Below are 19,497 nucleotides of genomic sequence, written 5' to 3' on the forward strand. Positions count from 1 at the left end.
ATCAACAAACAAGCAATCTCATAATGTATTTCCCATCAACGTACATTCTCCATAGTTCAGCAGCATTTCTACCATATCTTCATGTGTGTACATTATACTGTACAGTATAAGTTCCACAACACAACGTTTATTCACAATGTGTACTACCTCTGTGCCGTCACTAGATTACTCTGATGCACGACTACACTGGCAAGCGGTGTACTGCACGCCAAAGGAACAACAAATGGGATGCTCGGAGGGTGGTGGAGTACAGGAGTTTGCATGGGTCACAAATCATAATCAAGGCGAAGTGGTAACTGTGGCAGTAGTGGGAACTACGTTGGACACTTGACTAGGTAGAGCCAGGCCCTGCGCGACGGGCACAATGGGTCATATAACGCATTAGATAAACCTTATTTTGGGTGTGCAGGATAAATAAGACAACCTGACGGGTGTACACCGATCGGTACTGGTTCATATTGTGTACGTAGATACGTGAAACGTGCAAGAGGGAAACCATTATGTGCTTATGAAAGTTGGTGGCAGCAGACCATATTATTCGTTTCGGACCTCTTGATAAGTATGGAAGTGTGATTACGCATGTCAATCACATCGCGATTACGGGCAGCATGGGCTTCACACCTGAGCCTCAGGACTTGCGCTAGCAGCGCATGTCGGGTGTTTCAAGCGTCAACTTCGCGTCTCAATATCTCGGGATGTAATTGGAATATTGCGATGCAATCAACGCCATTGTGTGTTTGCTTTGTCATGCTATGGATTGCTGAAGAAAAAATATAGGAGGTCCATTTAAAAAAACGTGTTTGTGTTGAAAAACACATATGCTTTCGTTTTAGAATGTTTCCAAATGTGTACATTCATGGGCCCCAGCCCTACATTGATACCGGTGAAAGTCGTTTTCCAATAGCTGTTATTGTTCCAGAGATATTTTGGGTGGACAAGATAGCTGGGACATCTTGTATATGTTCCTAGAAATGGATGGATGTATTGTTGATGAGAACTTTGACATGATGTTATTGAAAACTACATTTCGGTGTTCAAAATGTGAAATTTCTACATTGGTCCTACCTAATGATACAACAGTCAATTAAGTGATCTGAATTAACTTTAGCATGGTGTGAAAGATAAGCTAAATTAGTTCTTGGAATCATTTGAAGAATAAACTGTTATGTTTCACTCCAAACTAGTTTCCTCGCCAATCCCTAAAGTCTCTAGCTGTTTTTGCATATTTTTCAGCTGGTCATGCACATTTTGGAATTGATGTTCATTATCCTTACTCATTTGTTCATACACATTCTTCAGCTGATGTTCATTGTCCTCATTCATTTGTATTAAAGTATTAAAAATTCTGGAAACTGTTATCGTACCTGGTTCCTCTCACTTTCCTCTCTGGCCTCTCATTTATGTAACTCTAATGACTTTCGTAAGTCTAAGATTCTATTGTTTCTTTGTTCTTTTTCTTGCTTCAGTTTTCTGATAAGGGCATGTAAATCAAACTAAAGCAAATTTACAGTTTCAGAGATCACCTATGCAAGACCTCAGTCAATAGTCAATGACATTAACAGGTCACAGCACCCCTACAGTGAACCCCCCCACCCCCCACCCCACCCCAACCCCCACCCTTCTTTAGTGCAGAGCACTGGTGGGAGGTGACCACAATGATGCTGAAACAGTTGACACCCAATGGCAGGAGATGCATGGTGAGCTTGAGTCATTATAGATGTCAGTCAAAGCTGAGTTGGTACCAGCTGGTGTGGAGCCTGTGGGGTCAGCCTGCAGCATCAAAATCCTCAAAAGAGGTGTTGAGTGGGTGTGACGTTCTGGTGCAGTGATAATGTGGTTGACATTTGGTGATAGTCGCAATGTAATAGTGGCCGAGTCCACATCATTTGGTATATTATAGATACATATGAAGTCACTGTTGATGAAGCCATCTTCATTCTGCTGTTCCAGAAATTCTCCCTTGATAATAGAAAATTGTCAACTAATTTGATGCTCAGGTCATTTGGCAAGAAGTTTTGGACATCAAAGCATAAATCAGAGTTGTTGGCAGTGTCGGTGTGTGCTGCCAGGCCACCCAACTCAGTGGAAGGGGGTGGAACAGGCTGGCATGAAGGAAGTGGTGCATCATTGGTGGATAAGTCATCATGGATAGGTAACAATGACATCCGTCCGTTGAAGTGTGACACTGTGTGGCATCTGAAGGAGACATGGCAAGGGTGTGCTGTGCTGCCAGAAGGGCATGGCACATGATGTTGGTAATGGAGCGGCTTCTGTCTCAGTGAATCAATGCACTGCTAGCCGCATCCTGTAGTAATAAAAAATGATGTAGGAAATCGGTGTCGAGTTCAGGTACACTGACATTTGCATTGAGATAATTCATTGTGATCACATTTTTGAGGCCCCTATCCAGTGTGTGAGACTTGGAGCCATAGACAGTGATCATAGAGTTATTTACTGCATGGAGCTGTATAATGTAACTGCCATGGGACGTTAGAAAGAAATGCTAGAGGTGCAATACATCAGCGCCTGAACCAATGCGATAATATTGTTGGCATGAGTGATTGAGGATGTAAGATCTGCAGCCATTCTGTGGCCGTGTGATGTGAGACAATTTATTGCTACAGTGTGAGATTGGCAACTTGAATAGCCTCCTCGTCCATTTTTTCTATTGCGCGCCACGACTCTTTTGGGTAGTCATAAGATGAGTGATGATTACACTGTCGCCAAATGCTGTGTGAAACCATGTCACCCGGTGTGTGGGGTGTTGTTGTGTTTGCATGAAGAGCAATGCCCTTGTTGGGGGCCATGATGTCAAAACCAGTGGAGACTGGTCATGGTCATTTGGGCTCAGCTGCAGCGATGTGCTGGACATGCCTAGGCATGTGCTGCAATCCACATTCATTGGTAATATTGTTGATGGTATTGATGCACTGCCTCCATTGGAATATTGTGAAGATTCTGTCTGATAATTTGAATATGATATTCAGTGATACATGTTCACTGATGATCATTGTTAATTACACTTGCGATGGAAGTTTGATCACCCGTAAGGTTCAAAGTATGTGAATCAGCATTTGCTGTAGCTGTTCTTCTGGTGATCATGAGAGGCATTGGAAGAGAGCCAAATTTGCTGCAGTGTACTTGTTAACTGTGGGGGGTTCGACGATAATGTCACTTTTCACATGAGTATACTCTTTTAAGTGATTGATAAATGCAGCAAATTTAGCACCATTACTAGTGACATCATATGTGGCTAGGATTATTTTGACTACCATGAACCATAAAGTGGGTTGGTCTGGCAAAATGGTGGAAGGGTAGGATGTGCACTAAAGTGCGTGGAGGCAATATCAGTGAGCAGTTATGCTGATTGCCATGGCAAGATCGGTACGGGTACGAGAGACAAATATTCTGTATCTGCTCTTCGAAGCAAAGTGGGAAGCATGCTAGGAATGTCTAAACATTGTGCAGTTGGCTATACCAGCACTAGGTCAAACAATTTTGCACAATGCTCAGAGGACACATCAGTGAGAGCAAAAATTCGCGAATCTGACTGGCTGCATTGTTACAGTTCAGTATGTCAGATTTTGGTGTGAAATGGTAGTGGCAATGAAAACACACAGTAAGCTGTTGGTAGCATGCCATTGTTCAACTTTTTTTTCTGCTATTGGACTGTTGCATTGATGTCACTTTCATGAGTGATGAATGTGTGTTGCTGAAGAATTGACTACAAAGCACTGTTCACTCTAAAACTGAAGTAATTGTATTGTCCTGTGAGTGGTAGCACACAGTGGTTGCATAATGGCTGCATTGTTGATGTGTAGTGTCCAAATTGGCATAAAAATATGTGGTTGTCATGGGTTAATATGCAGAGTCCTACCTCAGGATGGGGTCGGGTGGCAGACAATATGTCCCAGTATAAGATAGCTCTTTCTTTATTACTTGAATAACTGCAATACATGACTAAATCCATACAAGAGACAGATATCGAGTGAATGCAAGCACACCCACAATTTCTGTGCAAGACCACAATTGATGTTTAGAGAGGTTAATTTGTCAAAGTGCGACCCCAAATAGAACGGTGGCTTTGAAGCATATAGGGAAATATAGACTTTTGTACGCAATAAATCATTATAAAAACAGTGGTACCATACTTTAGTTGCATGAAGAAAAGGATTTCAGCAAAGCCACAGCATAGAAATGGTGTTTTTCAGTGCTGAGAATGTACAAGGATTGTAAAAACATATTACAACACCATGAAAAATGCATTCTTGAACATAAATACAGATGCTAGCCAAGCAGATTGTGCTGCTGTATTTGGCTATGAATGGAACCTGAACCATGCCATAAATACATTGCAAGTGTCAATCACGGCCAGAACAGTGTTTTGTGTAGTTGTGAGTGTATTACGTCAGAACTGAGTGAATTCAAACATGGTCAAATTGGTTGGTGCTTGTATGGTGGCTTGTTCTATAACCAAGGTAGCCAAAGTGTTTGGTGTTTCAAGAGGCACCCATATTGAAGATTTTTACCACACACATGGACAGCAGAAAAATATCATCCACTGAGACACAATGAGGATGGAAGTGTGTATTGAGTGATATGACAGACAGTCATTGAGGAGAATTGTAACAAAAAAATAAGAGGACGGCCACTGCAAAAGTCACTGCAGAATGGGATGTCACACTCATAAACCATGTCACCACCAAAACAATGTGAAGGAGACTCCATAAGCAGGAAATTTCTGGGTGAATTGGAGTGCCAAAACCAATCATCAGTGATGCAAATGCCTGTATCAGGAAAAATGGAGCCAAAGGAATAAAACCTGGTCTGTGGAGTGATGAAAGAAAGTCATTTGGTTAGATGAGTCTTGTTTCACCTCTGGCCAAGTTTACATCCCAAGAGTGAAACATAGTGAAGGTTCGGTGATGATCTGGTCAGCAATATCATGGCATTCCATGGACCCCATAGTTACTCTGCAAGGCCACATTACTGCCAATGTTTGTGTTATCATTGTGGCTGATTGAGTCCATTCTATATTACAATGTTTGTTCCCCAGTTGTGATGCTGTGATCCAAGACAACAGGGCCCCCATTCACAAAGCATCATTTTCTGACCACAAGGATGAATTTTCAAATCTTCACTGGCCAACAGAATCACCAGATCACAGAGAACTTTTGTGGCCTACATTGGAGAGAATGATGTGTGATTAATATTCACCTCCATCATCATTGTGTGAACTTGCAACTGCCTTGCAGGAAGAATGATACAAGATTCGCTTGAAAACCATACAAGAACTGTATTTACGAATTCTGTGTTGAATGGAAGCTGTTTTAAATGCCAACAGGTTTCTTATGTTACTCTGTTTTTTTTTTTTTTTGATGTTCCCAATTTTTGTCCAATCCCTGTACCTGTACCATGTCTATTGTTAGCGTTGAAAAACCAAGTAGCCAAGTGCACTGAGGGCATAATGTTTTTTATTTTTTTTAACAGAATTTTTCAATAAGGTGTATCATTAACCAACCATCATGAGCAGTCCAATCTGTACCTGAAATTGGTTCAAATCCTAGAAGTTGACATGACTGAGAAAAAATTATATTTCAGCTTGTTATTGTATTATTTAGTAACTAGTTTACATCATGAGCCCATTACCTTTTCTTTTTCAGTACTTGTTGCATGTCCACTGGTTGAACATTATTATTCGAGAGTGTTACGTAAAATAGAGAGTGAGATAGGTGGAATTTCAAGTAGCCTGAACCAACTTTCGGTGAGTAAACTCCTGTATTCATGATGGGAAGGATATATATATATATGGATAGTTCAGAAATAAAGTGTGATGTGTTCTTATATGATCTAATCTAAATCTAAGTGAACTTCTAAGGCCACCCTATGCTGTCATGTGATTGAAATATTGCTGAATAACTGGCATAATTGAAGAACTACCACAATTCTGTCAGTGCATACAAGATGAAGAATTGATTAAGATTAGGTGCAAGGCACAGGTACTAGATCTATTTCATTAACACTGCATGTTGTGAAAGTCAGTAATTAAAAATTATACTCATTCTTAGTTGTTGATGATGTTACTGTTACTCATCATTCTGAAATAAAACAAGATATGATTTTGCCCAGAGTGTGCCTGACTTTTGAAAGTGCTTAAGAACAATAAATTAATCTTCCTCTTGGTCTTAGTAGTCTGGCTTAATTCATCATTCACCAAAACTGACAATAATGCAGTTCTGTTGTATTCTCAAAATAATATAAGCAGATATACAGGGTGATTCAAAAAGAATACCACAACTTTAGGAATTTAAAACTCTGCAACGACAAAAGGCAGAGCTAAGCACTATCTGTCGGCGAATTAAGGGAGCTATAAAGTTTCATTTAGCTGTACATTTGTTCGCTTGAGGCGCTGTTGACTAGGCGTCAGCGTCATTTGATGCTAAGATGGCGACCGCTCAACAGAAAGCTTGAGTACGGCAGAAGTGAATCGACGACATATGTTCAGAGTGCATTTCGAACGATGTATGGTGTTAAACCTCCTGATAGGTGGGGTATTAAACGTTGGTATAAACAGTTTACAGAGAATGGGTGTTTGTGCAAAGGGAAAAGTTCTGGACGGCCGAGAACGAGTGATGAAAATGTAGCACGCATGTTATTGGCTGTTCCCTGAGCTCGAACAAGAAGCACAACAATTCATATTTCAGCAGGATGGAGCGCCACCACATTGGCACTTATCTGTCCGTAACTACCTGAACGTCAACTACCCGAGGCGATGGATCGGCCGCCAGGCAGCCCGTGACAGAGCACTTCATCACTGGCCTCCAAGAAGCCCTGATCTTACCCCCTGCGATTTTTTCTTATGGGGGTATGTTAAGGATATGGTGTTTTGGCCACCTCTCCCAGCCACCATTGATGATTTGAAACGAGAAATAACAGCAGCTATCCAAACTGTTACGCCTGATATGCTACAGAGAGTGTGGAACGAGTTGGAGTATCAGGTTGATATTGCTCGAGTGTCTGGAGGGGGCCATATTGAACATCTCTGAACTTGTTTTTGAGTGAAAAAAAAACCTTTTTAAATACTCTTTGTAATGATGTATAACAGAAGGTTATATTATGTTTCTTTCATTAAATACACATTTTTGAAGTTGTGGTATTCTTTTTGAATCACCCTGTATCTTAAATTCTTCAAAATAAAACACCAATTGAAATCACCATAGTTTACATTCTCTCACTGTTGATTTAGCACATAACAGTTTTTCTTATTTTTTCATACATTGTGAATATGTTTTATATGGGTGCATTGGAGACAATTTACAGTCTTGCCTTCCTACATCCAATCATCACCATAATTATGAAATGGCTTCTCTCCTCCATTGTTCTCTGCCAACTGTCTCCAACAAGAGTAACGAAAACCAAAGATAGAAAATTCTTACATGGACATATGATAAGAGTACCATTCATATGTGTAGAATAGTTTACATCGAATAATAATTGCATTTTTTTAAAGTTTGAATAATCAGTTAGTTCTATAAACAATAATTATAAGGAGTTTTTAACAGTTTCTCTGTTAATAACTGGTAAGTGGAAACATAATTAGTCATATAAGTAATCAATGTTTCTCCCTAGTAACTCAAAAATATGAACACCTAGGCTTTCAGCAGAAAAGATGATAAGTAAACATGACACAAGAAATATGGCTCTCCAAACATCGAAATAAATCAATGAAATCACACTAAGAAAGCATGCTTTGCCATACAGAATATTGTAAGAACTAAATATGTGTGTGTTGTGCTTAGTTACAGCCTTATTTCCATCCACTGTACTCCAGAATTGCATAGGGATAGGCTTGTTATATATCATTTTATTATAAACTCGTATTGTCGTTTTCATGGTTGATTTTAGATGCATTTTATGCAGCACTATTTTCCTTTTGTTCTGGTAGCCCCATTTATTGCTGTTGTCATTGTCATGTATTGATAAGTTGTGTGCATATTTTCTTGTTAGCTCTGAAGAAAGTCTGAAATCGAAAGTTAAGCAGTCTATCGTCCCTTCTGTGAGCATTTCCATTGGCCAGAGTCCCTTGTACCAGATCAGCAGTAATTTGTCCTCATGTATAAACCATTATCAGCAGCTACTATGTGAATGATTATCTTAGAGGTAATTGCTGCATTTGAGAAAAATCATTTCTGTAACTTTTGAAAAAAGCAAGTCACGTGACTGGAATACTGTCAGCTTGTTACTGGTCATCCCTGTAATGTTGGCGTGCAAGATGATGATCCTTCATTTTTCTGTTCATGAGCAAAATGAAGTATCTTGTGTACCAGTATGTTACTAAAATAAATGTTGATGTGTACATAAATAATGATGAAACATTCCCACCTTTTTAACAGTATCTACTAACCCTATACTGATTGTATTTTTAATGTATACATGAAAATCGTATGTTAATGAAACAGAATATGAATTTACAATATCTGCTAATCATATACTGATTGTCCATGCACAATTATACAATAATGACACAACCATATATTTCTAAAGAACTTCTTAAGTAGATACACAATTGTGTACAGGGCACATAAACTAACATTTTTATTTTTCCATTCTGAAGTTAAAATCATAACATTCCTTTTGGCTATATATCAATAAATTTTTGCCAGTAAATTCTTATTTACTTTGCAGCATAATTTAAGTAAAATATGTGTTTCAAGTGCTACTATAAATTTGTAAAAATTTTTTGTTCTTAATACGATGTATAAATTGTACATAAATTTTTTCCATAGTAGTAGAGTACCATTTTGACTGGGGTTCATTACTCCGTATGCAGTTTTGCAGCAGTGAACATTCAGTTGAGAAAATTAATAAATTATGAGACAGAATTGCAAGCCAGTACTTACCAATTAAAGGCAAAATTGATAGCTCTGGCAGTAGACACACATAAAAGTATAAGTGAACTTTCAGAACTAATAGTTCATTCCTAAGGAGGATAAAGGAATGTTGTGAGAAAGATTAAAAGGAAGGGCAGGTCACTCAGGCCCAAGAATGAAAGAGACACACCCATATTGAAAGTGAGAGTAGACAAAGACTGCAATAGGCATAGTTAATGCAGAAATGAAGAGGCTTGCTCTAGCACTGAGAATTGTATCAGTCTTTGGACTGTAAACAGCAACAACAATGTATAATGCCCTGGAAGTGCTGAAGTTCAACTGAAAGTCTGTAGATCTGTGAATATGATTCAGATTAATTAGTAAATTAATATTCCAATCCTAAAAAATTTCAAAACAGTGCTAATTTTTTCCTCTTTGTAAAACTTGGAATTTAACTAAAGATTGAACTTCAGCATCATGTCAGTAGTTTACATTTCAGAACATTGACTTAGAGGGGAGATAATTCAGGGTGTCATGCAAAAACTTCATATTATGTAACTACGCAACTACTATTTAGAAACTAATGACTATAATAAAAAAGTATCAGTCTTATCAATCTTCATTATATATGACACTGAATTTATTACTTTGGACACATACAACTAAGTGTCATTTGTGCCAGCTGTCATAGAACTTACTACATAGTAAATCTTATAGCTGCCACTATCTGTCATTCTGTTCTTCATAACAAACATACCTGTTTCTTCTGCCTCCAAATTTCATCAATTCACACTACATCTGACTTCAACCCATCTATTTCCCACATAGTTGTATATTTATTGTCATTTCTTTTCAACTTCCAGTAATTATTGTTTATAGTATAATGTAAAGGATAGTTGCTACTCACCATAAAGTGGAGATGGTGAGTTGCAGAAAGGCACAACCAAAAGACTCAGAGTTAGCTTTTGGCCAACAAGGCCTTTGTCGAAAATAGACAATGTACACACATGATACACTCATGCAAATGCAACTCACACATATGTGACCACAGTCTCTTGCAACTGGAGCTGGAGCTGCATGTGTGTGTGTTGTCTAGTTTTGACAAAGGCCTTATTGGCCGAAAGTTAACCTTCCAACAGGCTTTTTGTTGCACCTTTCTGCAACTCAGCATCTCCGCATTATGGTGAGTAGCAACTAGGCTTTTCATTACATTGCTACAGTCCATCCTTGATTTTCTATTTTTTAATGACATTTGAGGCATTATAGACAATGATGTAGCCAGGATTTTGTCAAAAGGGGGGGAGGGGTGTCCTAATTATGAAAGAGACCTTAACAGGGCTCATGTTTTTCATTTATCCTGGAAACACATTTATTTATTTTTCAATTTTATGCACATAATTTGCTTTTGGGAAGCCTTCATAGAAATAGAATTTGGTCTACAAAATTAAGCAACAAAAGTTTTTCTTAAAAAAGTGTAACATGTACTCAAAACAGTATGTAAAAATACCCAAATGAACAATTAAATAAGTCTTCATTTGGAAATATCATAACTTTTCTCTATTGCCAAGTGAATTATAATTCTGATATAATGTAATAATGTTATGAAAAGGAAAGTTGCTGCTCACCATACAGTGGAGATGCTGAGTTGCAGATAGGCACAAGAAAAAGACACACAAATAAGCTTTCGGCCAGCAAGGCCTTTGCCAAAAACAGATCACACACACACACACACACACACACACACACCACACACACACACACACTCACACTCATACTCATGCAAATGCAATTCACACACATGACTGCAGTCTCTGCCTACTCAAGCATACTGCAAGCAGCAGCACTAGTGCATGATGGGTGGGGGTAAGGAGGAAGCTGGGGTGGAGAGGGGGAGGGATAGGGTAGGGATGGGGGACAGTGAAGTGCTGCTGGGGAGCACTCAGGGATGAGGTGGAGAGTGGGGAGGGCAGCTATGTTCAGCTGGGAGGTTGGTCAATGGGCAGAGGAGAGGTGGAGGGGTAGTGGAAAAGGAGAGAAGTAAAAAGACTGGGTGTGATGGTGGAATGAGTGCTGTGTAGTGCTGGAATGAGAACAGGAAATTGGCTGAATGGGTGAGGACAAAGATTAACGATTGTTGATGCCCAGAGGGTTATTGGAATACAGGATATATTGCAGGGAAAGCTCCCACCTATGCAGTTCAATAAAGCTGGTGTTGGTGGACAGGCTTCATATGGCACAGGCTGTGAAGCAGTCATTGAAATGAAGGATGTCAGTTGGGCAGTGTGCTCAGCAATGGGGTGATCCACTTGTTTCTTGGCCGCAGTTTGTTGATGGCCATTCATGGGGACAGTCAGCTTGTTTGTTGTCATGCCCACATAGAATGCAGCACAGTGGTCGCAGCTTAGCTTGTAGATCACATGACTGCCTTTGATGGGATAGGTGATGTTTGTGACTGGACTGGAGCAGGTGGTGATGGGATGTTGTATGGGACAGGTCTTGCATCTAGGTCTATTACAGGGATATGATCCATGAGGCAAGAGGTTGGGAGCAGGGGTTGTGTAGGGATGGATATTGTGTAGGTTTGGTGGACAGTGGAATACCACTGTTGGAGGGGCACAATGAGAAGTAGTTGAAATCCTGGCAGAAAATATAATTCAGTTGCTCCATTCCTGGGTGGTGCTGAGTTATGAGGGGAATTATGAGGGGAATGTTTCTCTGTGGCCAGACGGTGAAACTTTGTGAGGTGGTGGGTGTCTGGAAAGATAAGGCATGGGAGATTTGTTTTGTACAAGGTTGGGAGGATAATTACTGTCTGTGAAGTATTCCCCTCATAACTCAGTACCACCCAGGACTGGAGCAATTGAATAACGTTCTCCACCAGGGTTTCAGCTACCTCTCATCATGCCCTGAAATTATAAATGTACTGCCTACTATCCTTCCCTCCCCTACCACAGTGGTATTCCACTGTCTGCTGAACCTACACTATATACTTGTCCATCCCAACACAATCCCTGCTCCCAGTCCCGTACCTCATGGCTCATATCCCTGTAATAGACTTAGATGCAAGACCTGTCCCATATATCCTCCCACCACTACCTACTCCAGTCCAGTCACAAACATCACCTATCCCATCAAAGGCATACCTGAGAAACCAGTCATTTTAACTACAAGCTTAGCTGCAACCATTGTGCTGCACTCTATGTGGGCATGACAATCAACAAGCTGCCTGTCCACATGAATGGCCATCGACAAACTGTGACCAAGAAACAAGTGGACCGAGCATCTTGTTGCTGAGCACACTGCCCAACACAACAGCCTTCATTTCAATGACTTCTTCACAGCCTGTGCCATGTGGAGCCTACCCACCAACACCACCTTTTCTGAATTGTGCAGCTGGGAACTTTCCCTGCAATGTGTCTTACGTTCCTGTAACCCCCCCCTGGCCTCAACCTTTGTTAGTCGTTGTCCTAACCCATCCACCCCTTCTCTGTTCTCATTCCTTCACTACACAGTCCTCACCCACCACCACACCCAGTCTTTTTACTTCTCTCCTTTTACCCCTCCCTCCCTCTCCCCCGCCCACCATCTAATCTCCCTGATTTCACATAGCTGCCCTATCCTCTGTCCACCTCCTCCCTGTGCACTTTCCAACAGCACTTCAATGTCCCTCACCCATAACCTACTATCCCTCTGACCTCCCCTGCTCACAGTGTGGCTTCAGTTTCCTGAGACTGCAGTCATGTGTGTGTGAGTTGCATTTGTGTGAGTGTGTGTCTGTTGTATATTTTTGATAAAGACCCTGCTGGCTGAAAGCTTCTTTGTGACTCAACATTTCCTCTATATGGTGAGTAGCAACTTTCCTTTTCATAATATTGTTACTTTCCATCCTGGATATTCCATTGTTTAATATAATGTACTGCCTCTTTGCTATCAACACCCAGCTCAGTCTTCTAATATAAGGCTCACTGTCACCTCCCAAATCCCAGATGTGGTGTTCTGTCAGGCATGGCTATCCATGCGGGTCAGATGAAAATTTAGTCATTTCAAACAGATCAATACCATTTGTGCCATGTCATCACAAGAGATAGTCTCTAGGTTTTCTCATGTACTTTTGAATGTTTTGACCTTATAGGAATTAAGCTCATACACACTGCATATTTTGATTTTCTTTATGCTTACTATGATGTATTTTATGCTTCAATCCTGCATACTAATACCTTTCCCTGCCATCAATTCATCATGTTACACCATTCTGCATAATAAAATGTGGAATTTCCATAAATAATGATAAACTATTTTCCTTGACAATGACCTCAAAGTTTTCACCAAGCAGAGATATAATCTTGTTACTTTGGAGTGCTGTATTTTGGCAAACCACTAAGAAGCAGTCTTGCTCTAATCTCCCTTCTTCTTCTTTCAATCTTGATTTGAGCTGAGGAAGTGATCAGAAATCATTGAATGTGATTTTTTTGGGACACCATTATCATTACTAATAGGGTTGTTGGAATAAACATATCTGATATTGTTGTGTTCAACAGAGAAGCTAGAACAATTTTTGATAGCAAAAATGCAAAGGATCTGTAATTATTCAGTCTTATACTTACCCAGATTTCCTCATTTAGGTATTGATCTATCTCTTCTTGCAATGGAAAAAGATTATTTTCCATAGATAAATGCATCAGCCTTAATGAGGAGAATGTGAATATTATTTAGCAACAGAAATATGCTCCTGTTTAAAAGACTCTGACTGAAAAGTGGGGTAGCAGCTGCCTCATTGTACCTTCCTCAGCACATTTAAAATTTTTCCAAAACATTTTGACTTATGAACATATTCACACTCTTTTTAATGTTCAACTTACCTTTCACTCCCATAAGCTTCCCTAACTGTATCTTGCTCACATGCACTAGTCCATCACTCAACAGTCGCTCATACCCATACACTCTCATTCCCCATTCTCACTCCCTCATTCAGCACAACATGTTGTCATTGTCTGTTTGTGTCTCTCTAACTGTCACTGTTTCCTATCTCACAACACAGTCTGCTTCTTTCTGTCATACTACTACTGTCTCCTCTGACTGTCACTGCCTCCCTCTTGCTTTCTTGTACTTTTACCATCTCATTTATTCCTTCTCACTGCTGCTGTCTCTTCTCACTGTCATTATCTTTCTCTTCCTTTTTTTCATTGTCATAGACTCATTCTCTCATTGTCACCAGCTCTCACCCATTTTCAATTTCTCTTCCTCTTCCTCCCCCCCCCCCCCCTCCCCCCTCCACCTCCTGCCCTAAACACTGTCTCCTTCACTCTTTTCCTGGCACTACTCTGTCACTATGAACTATGTTCCACTGCCAATGTGTCACTCTTTCTCTCTCACTGCCAGTGTCTCCTCCAGTATTTATTACTTTTCTCTCCCACTGCCACTGTCTCCTCCGCTCTCAGCATAAAAAAGCATGAATATGCTCACATACCAAACTTTTGGAAGAAATTTTAAAGGTGCTGAGGAAGGTAAAATGAGGCAGCTGGTACCCAACATTTCAATCAGAGTCTTTTAAACTGAGGATATTTGACTTTTTTTGCTCCGAAAGGAGCATTTTTGCTCTGATTTCATTCGTGTCACTCATATGAAAAGAACTGTATGGGTCAGTAAAATTTAAAAAAATAGTTTTATTATGTGAAATTAAAATAACACAAAACTAGTTTTACACCTCACATCAGATTTTAGGTGCACAAAAGTTTTGCATGTGTTTCAGTACTACAACATGGGGCTCCCAGAACCATTCTGATGATGATGGAGACACTTTACAGCATATTTCTCTTGCTACATCACTTCATCAGATTGCTAAGATCAGGATCTTAGCAATATATTTGAAAAATTTCAGCCATTTGCAAAAATTTCAGCTATTTGTTGTGCATAATCATCTTGAAACCTGCGACTTTGTATGTATGAAAAACTGGTAAAAACTCCCTTTTTGAGGTTTTCTAAGGAATCACCACTGGACTAATGATGCCTCCATAAGTCCTTCAAGACCCACAATAGACCACATTAAATGAAAAAGGAAACAACTGATATTCTCTTAGTGGGGATAATGACCCTACCGATAATCCTATTGAGTGTACAAATGGTCCCCAGCCCGAGGGCTACCATAAACACTTGACCCTACCATTCTATCACTAAGGTATGAGCCATGGAAGAATCTTGCTTTTATGTATGGAGTTCTGGAACATATTAGGAAATGTTTGCTGTTGCATATGTACTGATTTATCATGTGGATTTTAGTGCTGGTAGTTTCCGAAGAGATAGCCTGTTTGCCTTCGATGCACCTCTTTTGATTAAAAAAGTGAGGCTGGATCTTTAGGAGAATTGGAATCTGTCAGGGAAGAAAGAAATTTAAAAAAAGTGGCTTTGACCTTTTGCATGGGACCAACACTGGCATTTGGCCAGATTGAAAATGGGAAACCAATGAAACCCATTCTCAAGGTTGCCGGTGGATGGATTTGAACTACCTTGTCTTCTGAATCCAGGTGTTGCTAGCTCAACATCTCAAACCACAGATCTATCCAGGTCATTGGAGAATTTGGAAAAACTGATTGTTATACATTGTTTTTGAAAAAATAAAATGCATTGCAACAAAAGAAGGAATTCTGATATTGCATGCTTTTCCTTTAGTTGTGCATGTCTTGTCATTTGATAATGCATGAAGTCATGCATATTTTAAGATTAATATATGCATGGAATTCCTGGTTTCAGTTACATAGTATTACAATACATTTTGGGTGAAAGGAGGAAGGAGGGATGCAGGGCACAGTTGGCTTGGATGAATTCAAGTAGCCCACTGAAAAAATCTCTTAGAAATGAGCAAACTATGGAACATGCTGTCATTACATACCCCTTCCACTCTCCACAAATCCGTCCTCATTTTTCCATATCAGAAATGGTTCTTATAACTGAATACCGTCGGGTGACCAGATTGGGCAATATTTTGCCATTTTGACTACTAGCAATAGGATATTGAGCAAATTTTTAAAACAAATGCAACCATCACCATTTGGGCAATATTTTTGTTGACCAACATGATATTTGGATGATGCAACAAATCCAAGTGTATTGTTATGCACTGATTGTAATATAATGTCATTTGTAATGTTGTTTACCTCTCCACTGCTTATTTGTTTATGTTTTACCCTACATTTTTTTATTATTGCATTAAGATGACCTAGACCTTCCATTCCCCCTGTACTTCATGCGTCTTTGTTCCCAAATAATAAGCATGGAAAGCAAAAATGTGCATTGTGAACATCACACTCTCAGATTGAACTGTTTTCATACACTGTCTTACTAAATTTTCTTGTATCCTCACTTTTCTTACCACCACCTGCCTTTCTGACTTACAAGGTTAGTAATCATAACTAAATTAAATATATTAGTTTTACATATATAAATTTAAATGTTTAAATATATTTTAATTTGATGGTTAGTAGCTTAACATTGAAGGAATAAAATAAAATGAAAAAAGAAAATGGTAGCAATGAAGATAGAACTTCAACCAATGAACTGCCATTTGGTGCTCTTTACCACTGCACCACCATATCAACAGTTGTTCAAAAATTCCTCATACCATACTCACAAATCTTTACACAGCATTTTATATTTTACTACAGCCTACTCAGGCAGGCCATGTATGGAAGTGAAACATGGACGATAAATAGTTTGGACAAGAAGAGAATAGAAGCTTTCGAAATGTGGTGCTACAGAAGAATGCTGAAGATTAGATGGGTAGATCACATAACTAATGATGAGGTATTGAATAGAATTGGGGAGAAGAGGAGTTTGTGGCACAACTTGACCAGAAGAAGGGATCGGTTGGTAGGACATGTTCTGAAGCATCAAGGGATCACAAATTTAGCATTGGAGGGCAGCGTGGAGGGTAAAAATCATAGAGGGAGACTAAGAGATGAATACACTAAGCAGATTCAGAAGGATGTGGGTTGCTGTAAGTACTGGGAGATGAAGAAGCTTGCACAGGATAGGGTAGCATGGAGAGCTGCATCAAACCAGTCTCAGGACTGAAGACCACAACAACAAAAACTCAGGCAGAATATTCTCCTCACATCGTTTCAGCCAAATCAGTGAGCCTCATCCATGACCTCCCCTTGTCAGATTTAATTTGGAGTAGATATACCTAATTCTTTAACTCTCACTTTTTCCTCCAAAGATCTACTGAACAAGGGCCTCTTTAGCAGATCATCTTCAGGTTTCATCTTGTTGCTGGGACAATACTGTATATTGACATTCAGTGAAAATTACTGACCTGGAATTGTGAGCAATGTATCAAATTTAAGTGCCGACAGGGATAATGTCGCTTCAGATCATGCACATTGTAAAACAGACAACTGCATCTCTTCTCTAAGTTGATCATAAAATGGTGGACCATCATTTCAACACTCAACACTGGTTTCTAGTTCTCATGGAGAGAGTGCTACAGAATACATTTTGGTCCATTTTATTTGCATACCAAAATGCATTCAGAGACAAATGGCACAGTTTGAGAGGACTTCTGGAAGGAGGTTGGACTGACATAAAACTATATAAATTGTCAAGCAAAAGACAATCAATCTCTTTTTGTCCATCTCCTTCACTCCCTCTCTCTGATCAATTCTTGCTCCCCTTTCCTTTATCCATATCGTCCTCCCCCTCTTCTTTTTTCACCTGCCCACTACCACTCTACACCTTCCACCTGCCTCCTGCATCTCCTCCTCATTCTGACCACTTCCTCCTCCCCCTCTCTCTTCCCATTGCTGCCTTGCCCTCTCTCTGACTACGATGTTATTTGCGGGTGCTCGCTAATTGCTACAGTTGAGTTTGCGTGTAGCACATCCCAGCCAGTAATGGCAATGTGCAGCCATTAACAGATCATATGGCTTGATCAAAAAGGGTGGGCTACACACCAACACTCTAAAGCCCTTATTATTCCACAGTGTGCAGAATTCGTGTTACCTTGTGCAGGTAGAGAGACAAGTTAGCAAATGATAAAATTTCCACTGAGTTATAACAGCTTTATTTACATTTCTACCAGCACAAATTTCTGAATGATGGCCTCATACATATTAACAGGTAGTTTTAGCAGCACTCTCCTCTCTGCCCATCCCGTCCTCTACCCACCTCAACCTTCCCACAGCTGTACCCATCTGCATGTGTGGTCTCTGCAAAATGGGTAGATACAGCAGACCACTACTATTCCCACACAGTAGTCTGTTGTGCAGGGCAGACTATATAGCAGAGGACGAAAAAAATTACACGTTTTTGCTCTTATCTCTGCTTCTACTCGACCTAGGTGGTTATAAAAACAGTGCTGGTATTTGTGAAGTGTATTGTTTGTGTAACTAATTTGGGTGAAATCAATCCAGGGGTTTGAGAAGAGTATCCAGATGTACATACATGCTTTCTGCTTTATAAAGCTTCCCTGCAGCTTCACCTGCATACATGTTTGACATTTATATTGCACACGACTCCTCTTACTCCACTTTCGGGCCATCTCCTCCAATCCCCACCTCTCTGTCAATACCTTTCTCCCTCCTCTGTCCATCTCCTCCTGACCCAAATCTCTGATTCATGTGCCCCCCCTCTCCCCCCCTCACACACACACCTCTTTCTGCACATCTTCTCCTCATCCCCTGCCCCTCTTCCCACTTCCTCCTGCTCCCTCTCTCTCCTGATCTCCCACCCCCTCTCTCTCTATGCACACCTCCACCCTGTGCTCTCTGTCCATCTACCTCTCCTCCCCTATCTCTCTCTATTTCCTCCTCTGCCTTCTCTCTCTGTCCATCTCTTCCTATCCATCTCCTCTTGCCCTCTCTCTCTACACCCCTTCCTTCCCCCTTCACCTTATACATCTCCTCCTTCCTCTCCCTCCTTGTCAATCATCTCCTTACCCTCTCACTATCCACTTCTCCTCCTCCTCACCCTGTCCACTATCCTCCCCCTTCTGACTGCTGCTCCTCTCCTTCTCACCTCCTTCTGTCCATCCACTCCTGCACCCCCCCCCCCCCCTTTTTTCCATATCCTTGTATGCTCTCTCCCTGTCCATCATCCGCTGCCTCCTCTCTCTGTCCATCAACTCTCTACCCATCTGAGAGTTCCCCCAGCCATTCCCACCCACACACATAGCTACCGTGAAACACTCAACAAAGCAAGCCAATACTATTACCACGACATGTGTGTCATCCTAGGCACCCTGTACATGAGCAGCTTGAAAACCAATTTTTTTGCCCTTGATGTGTAGGCTGTCCTGCAGGTTGATGAGGCAGGCCAGTACCACATAAATACAACACGTGTCGTACAGGGCAGCCTAAATGCCAAGGGCTGGAAAACCATTTCTTTGGTCTGATGTGTAGGCTGTCCTGCAAATTAGGTCAATATGGCAGGCCAGTAGTATTCCCACACAACATGCTTGTCATTCAGGGCAGCCAGTATGGCATGCACAAGTGTTTCAGAGCACACTGTTTATTGTACATTGTTGAACATGGAGCTCCGCTACAAACCACACTTACGTGTTCACATGTTGACCCAGCGACATCATCAATTATGATTGCAGTGGGCACAGGACCAGCAGGATTTGACCATCAATCAC

General features: G+C 40.5%; 1 protein-coding gene across 1 annotated transcript in view; it reads left to right on the top strand.

Moving 5' to 3' along the window:
• Positions 1–19,497, top strand: part of LOC126455715 (SUN domain-containing protein 2-like) — a 183,356-nt gene that overhangs the window by 46,515 nt on the left and 117,344 nt on the right. The window contains exon 4 of the mRNA XM_050091485.1: positions 5,664–5,764. Within this exon, the coding sequence (XP_049947442.1) occupies positions 5,664–5,764 (101 nt within the window). The remainder of the gene's footprint in view (positions 1–5,663; positions 5,765–19,497) is intronic.

The sequence above is a fragment of the Schistocerca serialis genome, chromosome 2, assembly GCF_023864345.2.
Source record: "Schistocerca serialis cubense isolate TAMUIC-IGC-003099 chromosome 2, iqSchSeri2.2, whole genome shotgun sequence".
Taxonomy (NCBI): domain Eukaryota; kingdom Metazoa; phylum Arthropoda; class Insecta; order Orthoptera; family Acrididae; genus Schistocerca; species Schistocerca serialis.